At 40.2% G+C, this 19,042-nt stretch overlaps 1 protein-coding gene and 1 pseudogene across 7 annotated transcripts in view; both read right to left on the bottom strand.

Moving 5' to 3' along the window:
• Positions 1 to 257: 257 nt before the first annotated feature.
• Positions 258 to 3,224, bottom strand: LOC125088540 (60S ribosomal protein L23-like; annotated as a pseudogene).
• Positions 3,225 to 5,151: 1,927 nt separating this feature from the next.
• Positions 5,152 to 19,042, bottom strand: part of ZNF507 (zinc finger protein 507) — a 40,526-nt gene continuing 26,635 nt past the window's right edge. For all 7 annotated transcript variants that reach the window (XM_047711045.1, XM_047711052.1, XM_047711048.1 and 4 more), the window contains 2 exons: positions 9,068 to 9,202; positions 5,152 to 8,955 (listed from right to left, as the gene is read on the bottom strand). In XM_047711045.1, the coding sequence (XP_047567001.1) occupies positions 8,589 to 8,955; positions 9,068 to 9,202 (502 nt within the window). In that variant the 3' untranslated portion in view covers positions 5,152 to 8,588. The remainder of the gene's footprint in view (positions 8,956 to 9,067; positions 9,203 to 19,042) is intronic.

Below are 19,042 nucleotides of genomic sequence, written 5' to 3'. Positions count from 1 at the left end.
GCTATTTTCCCACCGATCGCGGTTCCACTTGGAGCAAGGACTGCTGTGCCCTGGGCCCTGAGGACAGTCCCCCAGGGGAAGAGGCTGTGCTGCAGAATCGGGACTGCCTGGTGTCGCAGTCCCGCAGCTGGAGCCGCACGGTGAGGTGCTGGGACGCTGGCTTAAATCTAAGACAGGACAGTTCTCATCAGCCCCAAGGACTTCCGTCCCCCAGACGGTCCAGTGCATGGATGCACTCCCGTGCAGTTAGCGGCTGATTATGCGGCATGCACGTGATCCTGAATACGATCCGCTCTCCTTGGGCCAAAGCGTTGCCGAGGCTGCCAGCTCACGGCTCCTCGAGGGAAAGGGCCCGTCTCTGGTCCTTCATGGCACTTTACAGGTGTGAGAAAAAGATGGTATGAACTTAACGTGACGACAACAGAGTAATGTTCTAGCACTTTCTCTTGGACTATTCTTTTTATTTTGGGGGGAGGGAGCAAATAATTAAAAAAAAATTTTTTTTTTTTAAACAAATACACTACAGAGAATCCTGCCACGCTGCCAGCCCTGGACGCACTTCTGGGCCACAAGTCTGCACACTCCTTGGTGGCTGGTTCTGCAATGGCGGAATCTTTAATTTTGCCTTCATTACTAGGACCATCGTGTTATCCTCACAAGAGAGAAACACACCATCTTTTCTCCGGTGTGACTTTTGTTGTCCAGTCCCCCACTGCTGGATGTCCCTCCCTTCTGACTCTGGTTTGCCTTTCCCACTGTGGCCACCACCACGTCACCCCCACCAGCAGTAGGACGTCTGTTCGGCGGTCCCTCCATCCCCTTCACACAGACAATATACAGATTTGGGGCTCCTGTGTTGTCAGCACAGTTGATAAAGGCTCCCACCAGAATACCCAGGGCAATCGGGAACTTCGCCCCAGAGGACCTACCGTGTCCTCGCTTTGACACTGAATGCTAGGATGACTATTATCTTAGATGCGACGTGTCTACAGTATTCTAGGTACTGAGAAATAGGTTTGCCTTTTTTGGTGTTGGTTAAGGGATAGGATATTTTGAGTATCCTTCCCCAAAACACAAGCCAGCATGGTTCTTAGGTTAGTTTCTAAGGTTGTAACAAGAATCTTTGCTACCAGCATTTATAAGGCCAAGTTTAACCTCCAACGCCCTCACAGTTAATGCACCGAACGAAACAACCACCGTCGAGCTCCTAGATGGCCAGGCCCTCTTATCGCCTGGTCACTAACCTTCCCAACTGCCCTGTGAGCTCTGAGTAGTACCCTCTGTTCTACTGATGAAGAAATGGGCTCAGGAAAGGTGGAATGTCTTGCTCAAGGTCACATGGCTGGGAAGCCACTTCTGTCCCGAGCTATGTCAGGACTTGACCAAGCGTTTTATGGACAGTCTCATTTGACCCACGGGACTCTGTGAGGTCGGTATTAGACTGGCGGCCCGACATTTTACACAACAGAAGAAAGAGCCGAACTTCTGAAAGATTAGAGAGGGTCCAGCCAGGCTATGTTCCAAACCGGTGGAGGCGGCAGCGCCCCCCGCGCCCGGTGTGCGGCTCTGGTGGGCTGTCGTCCCGATCTTCCTCCCTAGTTTCAGATGGGAACATGGTGACTGCTTTCCCACGGGGGAAGAGTCACACTTAGTTTTTTTCCTGCTATTACGAAGTTTAGTTTTAAACATTGTCGGGCTGTATGGCTGCTTCATCAGCATTTGCTCACCGGGATACAAAGCGGCTCCAGCTGGGCACAGGTTCTGAAGAGCTTATTTTAGATTTTTTGACCTATACGGTGATACTGCACATGGACTCCAGTATCAGCATTCTAGAAAGACACCACCTCACCAACTGTGCTCTGCTTCACCCTGGAGAAGGCCTGAAACAACGAAGGTAACCTTGAAACCACTGGTTTACTTAATTATTCTGGGAGGACTTTTTTTTTTTTTTGGTACCATGTTAGCTATAGAAGATAAATACAGCTTAAGATTTGAACCACGTCCTGCTGTACTTTTTCTCAAGCCTGAAATAGAATTTTCTAACACCTTTTGTGGTTGGAAATGCTGAATTTAAATAGGACTGCAGATATAAACAAAAAGAGCAAGATGTGGATTGATGTGCCTATTTCAGTAGAATGCAGCCACATTATTTCTGAAATACAGATACAAAAATTGACAAACTGACAAGTGGGAAATACAGAAATCTGGAGATGTGCACTGCAGTGACAATAGGCCTTTAAATAACGCTATTAGGTACTAATAAAAGACCTGAGAAACGAGTAACTTATGTTGTCGAGGGTCTCTCCAGGTCACAGTTTTTAAGAATAGTAAAAACCCCATTTCATCATTATTCATACCAGTGGCAATGACACGGATAAGTTTTCTTTTCATTTTTCTTTTTAACAAAGGATAAAGCTGAGAAATCAGATGACGTAACTAGGTGAGTCTGAGCTTGTGGTCAAGGATTCATTTTCTTCTAATTTGTGGAAGTCAGACTCCATCTACCTAACGTGCAATGTCCTTTCCAAACAAAGGACCCAGGTACCTCAGTATTACCGTGGAAGTCCCTGGCTTACGTTCGGTTTTGCAACGTGTTACGCGATGGTAGCTTCACTGTCTGGTTGAAGTGACAATTGGTGTGAATGTGGTTGAGTTAGGAAGCCAAAAGACAGCAACATTTGGTAATTTAGTTATGAAATGGTAAGAATTTATATTTAGGTGCCTAAAATCAAACTCTTTAATTCAAAGGAAGATCTACTATCTACTTTTGTAAGGCAAACAAGTGAAGTGGTGATTACCCATTACTTGGAAAAATACTCAAGGAGACCAGAAAAACTGAGTAGGTCAGAATCTTATACTTAGGGTTCATGTAGGAAAATGCAGCGCCACAACATGAGGTCCAGTCCGCAGTGCGGTACACGGACTGGGTCTTGCTGCGCAGGTGGGACTCCGGAAATCGATCAAGAACCTTACTTATAGTCATTTGGATTTTAAGCTATAAACCCAAGCACACTACCTAAGCAAGCCTGTCCTATGGCATCAGTGAGAAACTTTTCTAGAACCTACAGGGCTGAAAATGTCCGTTTTACATTTTGGCGGCTGACGTGGAAGACATCTAGGAAGGAAAGGACTCTTCACTCTGCCAGTTAGGTCAACAGACCGACACTCGAGCGCGCCACAACCTCCGTGAACGTGGCATTAGACTCGGACAAGCTATTCTCCATCGCCAAGAGGCGCATCAAACACTCTCTTCTCTGGATCCTGGATTCCTCTGCCAGCTGCCGGCAGGGTGAGGGGCTCAGGTCCCGCGGTTACCCGGTTACCAGGCACAGTGGTCAGCCACGAGGGTGGAACAGCCAGGCCGGCTGAAGCGCCCAGGCCGCCGAGAGGGTGACGCAGGCAGTGGACGGGCAACACTGTCAGGCCGTTGGGAGAAAACAAGGCAGGACTTTTTATAGCAGCATTATTTAGTTTCTTATTTAATCGTGCACTGTTATTTTAAACAAATTGTGTGTGGCTCTAAATAGCAGAGATGATGAAATAGGTTAAAGTCATAAATTATGGATAAGGGCTGTGGAAGAACAGGAAGACTTTATAAAAATTACAGAGGGAGAAATAATAATGATTTAGCTAGAAAACAGTGCTATAAAAAGCTTTCTCTATAAAAAGGTTTTTTTTCCTTTTTTTCTTTCTGGTAGTTTTAAAGCACGGGTCATACCATTGTTCCAGCTCAGAGGTCAGCCAACTTTTTCTCTGGAACCATTTATTGTCCGACAAATGGTACGTAATTTGGGCTTTGTGGGCCACACGGTCTCTGTCTCAACTCCTTGACGCCCCTGTTGGACCTTGAAAATAGTCATGTGCCATGTGGAAACCAACGGGTGTGGCTTCACTCTAGTCACAAACACAAGTGGCAGGCCAGAACAGAAGCCAGAGTGTAGTTTGGTCCAACAGACCAGCACAGTCCAACAGGAAAATGATGTCGGCCACACGTGGAATTTAAAATCTTCTGATAGCTACATTAGAGAAGTAAAATCAGGTAAAATTATTTTAATAGTCTACTTTATTTAAACCCAAGTGTCATTTCAACATGTGCTATAAAAGCTATTAGTAACACTTTACTGGGGTGCCTGGGTGGCTCAGTTGTTAAGCATCTGCCTTTGGCTCAGGTCATGATCCCAGAATCTTGGGATTGAGTCCCACGTCGGGCTCCCTGTTCTGCAGGAAGCCTGCTTCTCTCTCTCCCACTGCCCCTACTTCTGTTCCCTCTCTAGCTGTGTCTCTGCCAAATAAGTAAATAAAATCTTTAAAAAAAACCCACCACTTTACCTTTTTTGTACTAAGTTTTCAAAACTGTGTGTACTGTACACTCACAGCGTATGTGTCAGGTCTCAGCTGCTCGAAAGCCACACATGGCTCGTGGCTACCAAGCTGCAGTATTATGTTCTGGAACTTCCATGCTGGGCTTTCCACAACCAGTGTGGGTTGATGACAAAGTACTGGCATTTGCTTCTTACAAAATAGGGATGGAATTACGTTGCTGCAAGGGACAAAGGACAGGATTACAGCTACTGAGAAGAAGCATGTGGCCTCAGACACTTTAAGCTGAGCTGGCCCAGGATGCTGGGGCACAAATGGGTAATGAGAGCAACGACAGAGTCGGATGATGTTAGCATCACGTGTCAAAGCAACAAACAAATCTGGTTTAAAAAAAAAAGTCGTGATATAGACCACAAAATGATCAAGGTGTAAATACACCACTGTAGTTTTTGGCCTTCAGTAAAAAAAATGCTGATTGTAATTAACATAGCTGGTCTTCAGCACTGTCACTATCAGAATTGAAGGTGTCTAAAAATGATTGGGAAGATAAAATGGAAAACTGTGTAGCAGGGAAGAAAAAGAGCTTCAAAAGTAGACTGAATTTTTAAAATGATTAAAATGATCTAAGTGCTTTTCCAATTATTTTTGTATAACAGGGTTTAATGCTAGTTGATAATTTACCAAGTTCCCAAAGGGTAATCTTAAGCCATAATCGTAAGCTCAAGCCTTGAGAAGTTCTTCAGTATTTAAACCTAACTTTCCAAGTGATCGAATCAACATTTCTAAGATAAAAATGGATAGAATCTTTTGGTAAGAAAACGTAGAGGCAAGTGTTTTTAACAAAAAATTTATTACCAAAATACAATATTAAAGTCAATACATGACAAACTCCTGTAAAGCAAAATAAATTATTCTAACATTGTAGAGTATTTCCAAAGGTAGTTAAAGAAGCACTATAGACCTTGCTTCACTGTTTGTGGAACAGATGAACTGTTCTACCATGAACACAATCCTAGAGTTTTAGGCTTTAAGGCATGCAGCTCGATGTGCAGGATAATTTTACAAAATGCAAATCATCCTATTTTAATAAGATACAGTGTCAGAATTAACTGTAGTCTTTACATGTCAGTGTTCCAGAAATTTTTAGACTTTGGCTATAGAAGCAATGCCATAGTGTTACACAATACTCATTTCTTAAAAAAATACATGTATTCATGTCCATGAATATCAAACTCAAATTTCTATTAAATATATTTTATAGAATATTACTTAGAGCACCTTGCTGTACAATAAAAAAAGATTAAATAAGTGTCTATGAAAACTAAAAATATAATAAGTCTCAATAGAGAAGCCTGCTTGTCTTTGTCAAGCCAAGTACATTGTGGGAAGATACAATGTAAACATGGGTGCCCACCATCTGCTTTGTGAGAAAAGACAGAAAATAAAGAAGCCACCAATAACTACCTCAAATAGGATGAGAGATCTAGAACAAAGGCTTCCATCAGTGCCTGTACACTGCACTGGCTGGACACAGAACTAAAGTCTACAGGCAGGGCACTGGGAGAACAGTGGGGCCGCCCATCACCTTCTGGGTTATTAGAGGAGGAGAGAAAATGCTGGCCCCCTGGAAAGTATTACTTGTAATGATCAGAATGCATCATTCTTGCCCCCTTTCCACCTTTGCCTCATACTTAGTACATTTCTTTTAAAAACTATTTTTACTATCAAATCTTAGAACTCCAAAGTGGAAAAACAAATACTATGAGCTATATTATGGCAAAAGATCTACTACAAGTAAAATGTTATTCCTATAAGGAGAATTCCTGCTGATTATTGAAATAGCTATCTCTTCTACAATTAAAATTTCATACTTAGCCTTCATTATTACTTTCAGAAATGTTCAATTGTTTTTAGTAGAGACACTGTTCACTTAAGGCTTGCCACAAAATGCTAACAGGAAGCTACAGAACACCCATGCCTTATGGGTCCCCCTGTTGTCCTGGGGGAAGCGTGTGAGGATATTCTAGGCTAGAATCAGATGAATGTGAAAGATTCTGAACTTCTGGATTAATTTTTTCTCCATGAGTTAGGTAAATTTCAAATCCATGATTCCAAATGGAAAATTTAAGTAACAATCAATGGAAGTGGTTTAGGGAACTGAAGGTAATTTAGAAAGTCACTATTGATGTTTTTGGGATTTTTGGGGGTTATTAATATTTTCCAAATGATTACATGAAATTAAAACCAAGGAAACGTTATAAAACAAAATCTGGCTACTAAGGTTGTTAATTTTCAAAGTAGGTGGTAAAAATGGAACCACTTAAAATACTTAAATTTGAAATGAAATATGATTGTATTTTAATTCTGAAAACAGGAGAAAATATAAATCCACATGCAGTGAATTTGGGTAATATAATTTAGTATATACATAAATTCATTTTATCTTTTTAAAAACCAACTATCAGAAATGGAGTAACTCTCATAAATAAGTTAAAGCTACCTAAATCAAACAGCTGCAAAGTTAGGATCAATTCTGTTTCAATATCATCAACATGAGATTTAAAAAAAATTTAAACAATGTTTCAAGATGGCCTGGGCCCACTTGAGTAGTTTCTGATGTGACCTTAAAAACATTCATTCATTCAACCCATACCTGGAGTTTGGGAATTCTCTCCTAAAGGTGTCTACAGAGTACTCCACTCAAGAAATTGTTTTCAGTGTGTTCTAAGGTTATCACAGTCACAGCCTCAGCACTAGAAGGTGTTAGAAATCAAGTTCAGGAAGAGCACCATGAAGATGGTGCACTGCGTGGTGCACCCGCCTTTTGACTTGTGTGCGGAATTTGACAGAACAACACAAAAATAAATGATCAGCACTACAAAAGCGAAAACAAAACTCCCCTGTTCTCTTCACTTCGAACACACTATAGGAAAACGGTGTAACTGATGAGAAGCTTACATGTATCCCGTGGCGAGTTTTAGAGCAAAAGCACTGGTAGTTGGTCTTCCACATGTCCTACTGCCCACTGACAAAATGGAATATCCGAGCTGGGAGAAACCCTGTGGACTTGCCAAATGTTTGTTATTAAAAGTTTTATAAACAACCTGAATTTTCACTAGAGTTTAGCCACATCTGATTATACCGCTCATGCTAAGTACAACTAGATTAATAAGCTTCCGGAAGGGTCAGATCTCCGCAGCGGTACTCATTTTAAGAGGATTCTGAATTTTACCACTCTTCCCCCAAATGATTTTTATTTAAGAGTTCCAAGTACTTCCAAGGCCTGATGATCAAATGCAGCTTTTCATACTTTGTTGCCTGAATAGACCTTTGTGATACCACACTTGGTCTGGTTTGGGAAAGAGGACTACAGAGCCCGTGTAGCTACGGAGAAAACTGTGGTGTTCTGTCAGGCACTTTGAAAAGAGCCTTTGGGAATGTGCTGCGCTAAAGGAGTCCCCATTTTCACGAACCTTCTCATTTGGTTTGAGGCTGGTGGGAACTCACCTATTTTCTCCTTTGCTCACAAGAAATTCCCTGTTAATTTAAGACAGTAAGTTATGTCTTAAATGCCTACTTACACTCTGGATTTGGATTCAGAGGTTTCTTTCTTTAAGAAGTAATGTTTCTTAAAAAAAAAAAGAGTAGTACTGATTGAGCATAGGATTAATTCCTATCAATTTGGGGGAAGATTTAGGTAGATCATTTCAAAGCCCTCTGGTGATCTTTTCCGTTGACTCTGTTGGTGACAGTGAAAACCCCTCAGAAAGCAGCCTCCCACCGCCCCCAAGAGGCCTGTCCCTCTAGAGCTGGCACGTCCAAGTTCAGAATGAAGAAGAAAAACTAAACTCTGCTTAAGATTGTGACACTTCTAAAACAAGTTTTAACATAGTTCCAGAAAAGCTCTTTCTTAATTCTTTTGCTTGCATTTCTATACTATGATAAGCTTTGAATAATAAATACTCAGAAGAGGTAACAGGGTTAACACAGGGTTACGTCTTTGCTTCCTCCTCAAACCACTTCCCCTCACTCAGAATATTTAAATATCACTAGTGTGTATCCACTTGGAATTTTTTTAATTACACTGCAAATTTGGTTCTGAAGTCACATGCATCTCCTCAAAAAAACCAAAACCCAAAACCCAAATACCACACCAACTACTTCTTCTGTGTCTAGTAAGTTACTTCAGTTACTTGACAGCGCAAAGGGGAAACCGTGCTTTAAAGGATTTCTCTTCTACTGTGTTCCTCTTCAAGACATTATTCAACCTAATTTGTGTTTAAAGTGGTGCCGTGGTCCTTATTTAGGATGATGTTTACAATCTCACCCTCATGCTCTTTCATGTGATCCAAGAGATTTTCTTTGCTGGTAGATTCGAAGCCGCAGATACAACAACAGAAGAGTAAGACACAATACTCCATGCCAGGAGGCGCCAGACTGGAGTTTTTTTCTAAACTATATGAGGTATTACTTGTAGGGCTCAGTTTCTCATTGTCGTTGGAAGCAACGACTTCACCAGGAGCCTGGGAAATCAGCTCTGAGGATGATACCAAATTTTCCGAACTTCCAGTGACAGGATCGGCTCTTTCCTCGCTGCTGTTTAAGAGCGTCTTTGTAGGGGATCTCCCCAGAACTCTTAAAAACAAAACACAACACACCAAACGCTGAGCTGGTTATACTGTAAGACTAGCATGTTTAATGCTCACTTTAGCTTACGTACAATAGGGGAAGGGGTAGGATCAGGTACCTGCCGCTCTGTGAAATGGCGTCATTGATGGCCTTGTTCACTTGTTCGTAGTTGTAATTTTGGTCACTTGCATGCTTCCACATGTGAGACTTCAAAGACGGAGGATGGCTGCACACGTACCCACACAGAGAGCATCTGAAAGACACATGTGAGAGGCAGAACGATCCCATGACATCACTCGAAGAATTACAGTGATTCTGTAACAGTTATGAAATTCCTTTTCCGGAAGCCTCATGAGACATCCTATCTCCCTAAACCTAAGACGTTACTGATTGTAAGAGACATATTGATTTCAGAGGCTAAAGTGTCCTAGAAGAGATAGCTGAGAATCAATAAAATTAAGTGTTTTCTGTTATAAAAAATTTATTAGCATCATGACAAACATCCCAGATTACTTCGGCTATTACAGTTATTTGGAAAGATTTCTAATATAGTAAAATACAATATCTTTGCTCTAAATTACCTAAATAACTACACAAAGAAAGAAAAATACATAAAATCAATACTCTATACCACTCTATCTTTTAAGAAAGTAGAAAGGAGGGCACCTGGGTGGTTCAGTTGGCCAAACGTCTGCCTTTGGCACAGGTCATGATCCCAGAGTCCTGGGATCGAGCCCAGCATCAGGCTCCTTGCTCAGTGAGGAGTCTGTTTGTCCCTTTCCCTCTACCCCTTCCCCCCGCTCATGTTCTCTCCCGCTCTCTCAAATAAATAAAATCTTAAAAAAAAAAAAAAAAAAGACTGTGAAAAGGAATTAAATAACTTTAACATGAACTCTGCTTATTTACAGATACACAGAAAATGGAAGTAGTCCTTAAAAGCATCAACAATTTAGATTTCATAAATAAAACTGTTAATTAGTTATCTTTAAAAAGTTTCTATTAAAAAAAAGTTTCTATTCAAAATAACATTTGTTTCACATAACTGGTTATACTTGGTAAAATCGGAACAGAATGAAGTATTAAAAAAAAGACTTTTTGGGAATAAATTCTTTTAGCACTTTTAGGTTTATCCCTTTTCCCCTGCATCCAGTTCCCCCTCTGAGTAACATCTTGCATTAGCGTGAAGTACCAGTTAGAAATAGTGAACCAAAATGGATACACCATTATTAACAGCTGACTGTTCACTGTTGGTGTTACACAGTTCTGTCACAGTTCTGTGACAATGCATAATGTCATGTATCCACCATTACAAATCCTAAAGGATAATTTCCCTGCCTGAAACATCCCCTGTGCTCTATGTATTCAGCCCTCCCACCCTCTTAATCCCTGACAGTCGCTGAGTCTTTGGCTATCTCCACAGTTTTGCCTTTTCCAGAATGACACAGTGTTGGAATCATACAGAATGTAGCCTAAGGACTGGTTTCGTTCATGAAGCCACATGTAGTTAAAGTTCCTTCACGTGTTTTCATGCCTGAGAGTTCTTATCACCAAATAACAGTCCACTGTCCAGATGCACCACAATTTGTTTATCCATTCACCTTCTGAAGGATATCTGGGCTGCTTCTGTATTTCGGTGATCATGAATAAAGTTGCCGTAAACATACGTGGGCAGCTTTTTCGATGGATATGAATTTTCATCTTTTGGGTCAACTGCTGGAGTGGATGGTAAAATTATGTTTATTTTTTATTTCATTTTTATTTTTCAAGATTTTATTTTTAATTAATCTCTATACCTAATGTGGGGCCTGAACTCCCAACCCTGAGACCAAGAGTCACATGTTCTATGGAAGGACCCAGCCAGGTGCTCTGCAAATATACTTTGTAAAAGAAATTTTTGTAGAATACTTCAGCAGAAGCCTAACAAATCAGCTAACTTAGCTGAACTCTTCACAACAGTAAGAGACATGCTCACTAATAATGAAACACAAAGAAAACAAAAGGGCACAAGTAAATACAATTAAACAGCCAAGGTCTGAACTCTCCCTCTAACTTGCCTTCAACTTTATGACAGATGCAGCAGTATTAGCTTTTATTACACATCCTGAGGCATCAGGTCCAAGGCCAGTGAAGGGCCTTCTACCTCAGGAAACACCAGGCCATTTAAAGGCAATAAATGTGCAATTCCTGGAAGAACTTCCATAAATTCAAACATAAAAAAGATGTCCAATTTTCATTAATAAGCAGAAAAATGCATCATGCCCACAAGTCTGACAGAGGTGAGTAAGTCTGATAATGTCATTTTTTTTTTAAAGATTTTATTTATTTATTTGAGAGAGAGGCAGTGAGAGAGAGCATGAGCCCTCGAGGAGAAGGTCAGGGGGAGAAGCAGACTCCGCATGGAGCTGGGAGCCCGATGCGGGACTCAATCCTGGGACTCCGGGATCATGACCTGAGCTGAAGGCAGTCGTCCAACCAACTGAGCCACCCAGGCGTCCCTGATATGTCATTTTTGTAGAGATGTGAAGAAATGGAAATGCACAAAGTGTGTGTCTGTAAGCACCACACTCTGGAGAGTAATTCTGTTAAGACTGAAAAGGGGCACACATCTGTGACCATGTAGTATAGTTCTAGGGGGCTACCCTAAAGATATTCTTGTTTTTACCAGGGCACATATGCAAGAATCATCACCACTGTAGCCATGACCAGTTTAAAAAAAAAAAAAAAAAAAAGATGCAACTCACAGCCACTGTTTTCCCACAAGAAAATGGAAATAAAATGGTTTATTTTCTTCCTTCCTTACTCCTTCCTTTCTTTTTAAAGATTTTATTTATTTATGTGGCAGACAGAGACACAGCAAGAGAGGGACACAAACAGGGGGAGTGGCAGACTGAGAAAGAAGCATGCTCCCCGAGAAAGGAGCCCGATGTGGGGCTCGATCCCAGGACCCCAAGATCATGACCTGAGCCGAAGGCAGACACTTAATGACTGAGCCACCCAGGCGCCCCAAAGTGGTTTATTTTCATATAAAGGAACATTATACTCTGCCTAAAATGAAAGTACTAGATGTATACTTATCACTATGAACCAATGTCAACAATGATCAATGAAAAGAACAAGTAACAAAAAGATTTGTTTAGTATATCATTTAAATAAACTGTGAAAATACCAAAACCAATATATATTAATATATACATATTTGTATACACACACACACAGAGTCTTGAAAAAATGTTAGGAAATGATACATATTAGTATCAGGACAATGGGAAGGAAGAGGAGAAGTTTTAGCTGTCCCTGTTTTACTTCTTCAAAATGTGGGAAGATGTTTAAAAGGTTTTAGTATTTAAAATATTTTAAAACTGGCAGGCCCCACTGGCCTAATGGATAAGGCACTGGCCTCCTAAAATATTTTAAAACTGTTATCCCAATCTCTTTAAGACTTTATAGCTTGCATAATAATTTTATGATTGGCCACACACAAAAAACTAGCCTTAAATCATTTTATATCTGGGATGCAGTACTTTTCTCTTTTTAAGTGGTCTCCACACCAGAGCCCAAAGAGGGCTTGAACTCACGACCGTAAGTTCAAGACCCGAGCTGAAATGAAGAGTCGGACACTCAACTGACTGAGCCACCCAGGCGCCCCATGAGCGCAGTACTTTTCTGACACATCCCAATAAATCTGTTTCGCTAATATCTAGAAAAGGGCCGGCAGCTGGCGATCACTCCCATCTCTAAGCCATTAAGCTCAGCGTCCATGTCTGACTATACTTGTTACACTGTGGGCTAAGTGTGCTCTGGTACAGTCCCTGGACTGGCCCCTCGAAAGGAGAGACTGCCCTGCACCACTGTGGCCTGGCGCCCAGGTCCACACTGAGCAAGGAGGACTGAGACAGCCAAGGCCAAGAGATGCCCACTCACTCCCACCAGAACTTTCACCAAGCACAATGCCTCGGTGGATGTCAAACACTTCCATAGAAATTTATAACATACACACCTTTATATTTGTATTAGAAAAGCGGGAAATATACATAAACTTCGGACTCTTCAGATTACTTGTCTCCTTGTATGGATTAAGGCTCCTGCCCTGAAACCTCCCTGGGAAACTCCGTACCCAGATGAACGGCAGAGCGCTGCATGTCAAAGCGTCCTCTGAATGAAAAGTCAGTCTTATCCAATGAGAACTTTATACTTTGAAAAAAATGGGCCAAAAATAAATGTCAGAAATTGCAAATTTATCCCACTGGAACGTCTCCAATGTTACTCAAATTTTTAAAAAATAAGAGCGGGGAATTATTCAGCTAAAGAATAGATTTTTTTTTTTTTAAAGCAAACTAACTTTAGAATAGTTTTAGAGTTTTACAAAAAAGTTGAGTTCCTCCTATTGTTAACATCTTTTATTGCTGAAGTATATCTATCATAAATAAGAAGCCGAAGTTGATACATTATTATTAACTAAAATTCATACTGTATTCAGATTTCCTTGGTTTTCTCCTTTTTCTACTCCAGGATCCTATCTAGGACACCATGTTACATTTAGTCATCATATATTCTCTGGATCTTCCAGACTTTAACAGTTTCTCAGACTTTCAAGAATACTGGTCAGATATTTTGTAGAATGTTCCTCAATTTGGGTTTGTCTGATGTCTTTCTCATGTTTAGGCTAGGGTAATGGGCTTGTTGGGGGAGGAAAACCAAGGGGGATAGTGCTATTCTCATCACATAATACTGTCACAACATGAACAATGTTGGTGCTGACCTTGAGGTCAAATTTCCCCACAGGAAAGTTAGGCTTTCTTATCCCCTTTCCACCCTGCACACTTTGGATCAAAGTCACAACGTGCAGCCCACACCTCACTTAAAGGAGCGGGAATTTATAGTCTACCTCCTGATAGCAGAGTTATCTATATAAAATCATGGGGAATTTTGCACAGGAGCTTTCCCTACTCTCATCCATTTATTTATTCAATCATTAATGTCAGTATGGACTGCTGCATATTTTATAGTCTGGGATATAATTCAATACTACATTATTTATTTTACTGCTGAAATCACTGGGGGCTCCTCCAACTGGCTCCCATGTCCTGCTGACATACTCCCATTGTTTTGTCTGTTGAGCACGTCCCTTACTTTTTGGCACTACGAGATGCTCCAAGCTTACTTATCTACCTATGTGGATCAGTCATTTTTCTAAGCCATTTGTCTTTTTCCTTTTATTGGTATTAGAAACCAAGATTTGGGTGTTGAACCCCCCCCCTTTTTATAGACTTACTTATTTTAGAAAGAAGAGAGCTTGCAAGGTGGAGTGGAAGGTGCAGAGGGAGAGGGAGAATCCAAGCAGACTCCCCACTGAGCATGGGGCCTGATGCGGGGCTCGATCTTACATCCCTGAGATCATGACCTTAGCTGAAATCAAGAGTTGGATGCTTAACCGAATGAGACACTCAGGTCCCCCTGAATTGCTTTATTTTTATAAATAACTTATTTCCTGACTTCAAAAATTCACTGTAGGAAATTAGAAATACACAAAAGTATACAAAGAGAACAAAAATCACTCATAGCTTAACCATTAGACGTAACCAGTATTATTTTGATGTGTGCTTCCCCATCTTTTCCTCTTTTCTTTTTTTAAAGATTTTATTTATTTATTTGACAGAGATCACAACTAGGCAGAGAGGCAGGCAGAGAGAGAGAAGGGAGGAAGCAGGCTCCCCGCTGAGCAGAGAGCCCGATGCGGGGCCCGATCCCAGGACCCTGGGATTATGACCTGAGCTGAAGGCAGAGGCTTTAACCCACTGAGCCACCCAGGTGCCCCTGTGCTTCCCAATCTTAAAATAGTTTATAAAATTGGAATCATGCAGGTTAACTGTTTTGTTAATATTCCTCAATATGACTTAAATTTTCTACGATAAAATATTTATGGCTGCCCACAATTCCATTCCTGATGGAACTGGTGAAATCCCATCCACAATTCCCTATCAAGTTATGCAAAAAAATGTAATTCTAAAAAATGACAATTGTGACCCTCTGGTTTCAGGTCCAGCCCATAAGAAGACTGACAGTAACTGATGACTTGCTGGCTGTTAGACCCAAGTATAAGAGTTAAAAACATGAAGGGACGCAATCACAGGGGGCCCTCCATACTTTTTTGAATTTAACTCCTGGATTTCCATCAAGCCCTTAGTGAATGTTGGAGAAAAATCCTTCTATGTTTTGGCAGGTGGAGAGTTAAAAGAACCACTTCAAAATATGCCACATCATTCTGTCCTTAACATGGTCCAACCCTAGGACAAATGCTTTAACCAGAGCCTCACCTGCTGGAGTTTACCGAAGCATCAGTTGCCTGAGGGGAGGCAAATACCCAACTCCAGCTCACTCCAGCTATCTTGTCCCACAAAGATGGGGACTGAGAAGCACACGTGAAGTTCTGTCCGGAGGCACAGACTCACTACACAACTGACACCCAATCACAGGACTATAGAATGCATCCCCTTGCCCCACATAGTACCCACTACTAGGGGCCTATTTACAGCCCTGCTGTTTACCTAGCTCATCATGCCTGGCTATCAAGAAAAAAATGACAAGATTTAATACTAAGAGATAAAAACCGAAGCTTAAAGAGACACAGCAAGCATCAGAACAAGACTGACATATGGTAGGACATTGGAATGATTTGTGATTTACACAACTGGTGATTTACACAACTATGATTAATATGCTGAGAGTGCTAATAAGTACAATACACAGTGTGCAATAACAGATGGGTAGTGAAAGCAGAGAGATAAAAAGTCTAACAAAGAACCAAAAACACACACAAAAACCTGGAGATAAAAAATATGTCACAATAATGAAGAATGCCTTTAAGGGGCTTATTAGTAGACGGGACATGACTGAGGAAAGAATTTCTGAGCTTAATGATATCTCAGTGGAAATCTCCAAAACTGGAAAGCAAAGAGAAGAGACACTGGAAAAAACAAACAAAAATATACAACCAAAAAAGGTGTAACATGAATGTAACAGGAATAGAGAGAAGAAAAGAAAAAAACAGATGAAATATTTTTAAACAATAATAACTGAGAATTTCCCCAAATTAATGTCAGACATCAAATTGCAAGTCTAGGAAGCTCAGAGAATACCAAGCAGAATAAACGGCAGAAGAACTACATGTAGGCATATTATTTTTGAACTACAAAAAAAAAAAAAAAGAAAAAAAATCACAAAAGAAGCCAGAGGGAAAAAGTACTTTAACTATAAAAGAGTGAAGGTTAAGAATTTTATCTGACTTCTCAGAAATCAGGCAAACAAGAGAATGGAGTGAAATATTTCAAGTATTGAGGGAAAAAACAACCAACCTAGAATTCTGTAGCCAGCAAAATTATTCTTCAAAAGTAAATCAAGGCTATCTTAGACAAAAAAACTGAAGCACTTTGCTGCCAGCAGACCAGCAAGAAATTGTCTTACAAGAAATGTTAACATTTACGAGTACTTCTTCAGAAAGAAGGCAAGTGATATAGGCCAGAAATGTGGATGTACATAAGGAAAGAAAGAGAAGATTTAACAAACCCTCACTTTTCTTATTCTTAATTGATCTAATAACAATTTGCTCAAAATAGTATCAACAATGTACCCGATTATATATGCTTATGTATGTGTACACACACACACACACACCCCATTATGTATAAATGAAATTTTTTTTCTAAGTTTTTTTTTTTTTAAGATTTTATTTATTTATTTGACAGACAGAGATCACAAGCAGGCAGAGAGGCAGACAGAGAGAGAGGGGGAAAGCAGGCTCCCTGCCGAGCAGAGAGCCCGATGTGGGGCTCCATCCCAGGACCCTGGGACCATGACCTGAGCCGAAGGCAGAGGCTTTAACCCACTGAGCCACCCAGGCCCCCCAATTAATGACAGAAATGATACATGGATGGGAGATAAGAATTAGATTATTATTATGATTTTTAAAGATTTTATTTATTTATTTGACAGAGAGAGACACAGTGAGAGAAGGAACACAAGCAGGGGGAGTGGGAGAGGCGATCCCAGGACCCTGGGATCATCACCTGTGCTGAAGGCAGATGCTTAATGACTGAGTCACCCAGCTGCCCAGAATTAGGATTATTTTATTATAAGGTACTTGTATTCCCCATGAAGTTGGTATAATGTTATCTGAATGTGGATCTGGATTAGTTGTAAATGTATATTCCAAAGTCTAGGGAAACCACTACTAAAAAGTAAAAAAAGAAGTATAACTGATAAGCTAAAATAGAAAAGAAAATGAAATCATACCGTATCTTCAATCAAAAACACAAATGGCAGAGAAAGAGCGAAAGAAAAAAAACAGGAACAAAGAACAAAGGCAACAAACATAAAATAGTAACAAATATGGTAGATACAAATTCAACGATAGCAACAATAATTTTGAACAGCAGTGGTCTAACAATACCAATTAAAAGACAGGAGGTAGTTGGGAGAGGATTAAAGACAAGAATCAACCACATGTCCATAAAAAAACCATTTTAACTACAAATACACACAGAGATGAAAAGTAGATGGGTGGAGATACATATACCACACTAATAATCGCTTCTCGGCCTTTTGGCTAAGATCAAGTGACATATACCACACTAATACTAATTAAAAGAAAGCAAGAGTCCTCTATTCATTTTAGACAAGGCTGACTTCAGAGTAAAGAAGAGTGATCATGACTTGAAGAAAAAGAGGGGTACTACATAATGATAAAGGGGTCAATTCTCCAAGACAGATGGTTGTTAATACGGTGTGCCAAACAAAAGATAAAACTCTATAAGGCAAAAACTGATAGAACTGCAAGGAGGAACAGATGAACCCACTATGGTAGTGGAAGACCTCTCTATCACAGATCGGCAGACATCACTGAACTCAGTGCCGCCACTAATCAGCTGGGAATAACCGATATCTATAGACTACTTCACCCAAAGTGGCAGAATACAAATTCTCAAACTCACATGGAATATTCACCCAGACAGAGCACACCTTTGGCCATGACACCCCTGAACAAATTTAACAGAAGAGAAACTATGCTGCCAAACCACAATGGAATTAAGGTAGAATAACAAAAATAGTGGAAAATCTCAAAATATATGGATCTTAAACAACACACTTATAGTGAACAAAATGGTATAGTATTTTGAAATAATGAAAAAGCAACTATCAAAATGTTGGAATCCAGCAAAAGCAATGCTTGGAGGGAAACTGACAGCACTGAATGCACAGATTAGAAAAAAAGAAAAATCTAAAATCAATCATTTAAGTTTTCACTTTAGGAAACTAGGGGAAAAAAATAAGAACATACTAAACCCAAATAGGTAGGAAAAAAAAAAAAAAGACAGGAAAAAGATCTAGAATAGCCAATAGATACTGAAGGAGTACCAAGCTGAAGAAGGGACACTGTACAACCATGGAATCAGTTAAGAGATCAGTGGTCACTAGGAGTTTGGAGTGTGTGTGTGTGTGTGTGTGTTCGGGGGGGTTGACGAGCAGGGGGAGCACAGGGGATTTTTAGGGCTATGAAACTACTCTGTGTGATACTGTTATTACTGTAATGGTAGATACATGTCATTATACATTTGTTCAAACACACAGAATGTCCACCAAGAGTGAACCCTAAAGTAAACTATGGACTTTGGATGATAATGATTTGTCATTGCAGGTTCATCAGCTGTAAGGAATATACGACTCTGGCGGATAATACTGATAATGAAAGAGGCTATAAATGTGTGGAACAGGGATTATATGGGAAGTCTTTGTACTTCTGCTCGATATTACAGTGAAACTAAACTGCTCTAAAAAATAAAGACTACAGTCTTTAAAAAGACTGACAGTCCTATACTAAGAATTTTAGGCACTTAAAGCTTTTGATACAAAAAGTCACTGAGAACATTGCCTGTAAACTCTAATATTTGTACCAGTATGTGATCATTCTTTTAGAAGAAAGATACTTAGACTAGAAATTAGGGAAAGAAATGAAGTATCAATGTTCTTTTCAAAGGACTACCAGGTCCTATGTCTAAAGTCAACAGAAAACAGCCAGTTTCTTTGCATTCAAATTAGC

The sequence above is a fragment of the Lutra lutra genome, chromosome 17 (genome assembly GCF_902655055.1).
Source record: "Lutra lutra chromosome 17, mLutLut1.2, whole genome shotgun sequence".
Classification (NCBI taxonomy): domain Eukaryota; kingdom Metazoa; phylum Chordata; class Mammalia; order Carnivora; family Mustelidae; genus Lutra; species Lutra lutra.
Note: the sequence above shows the minus strand (reverse complement) of the source record. Positions and strands in the feature narration are given on the sequence as shown.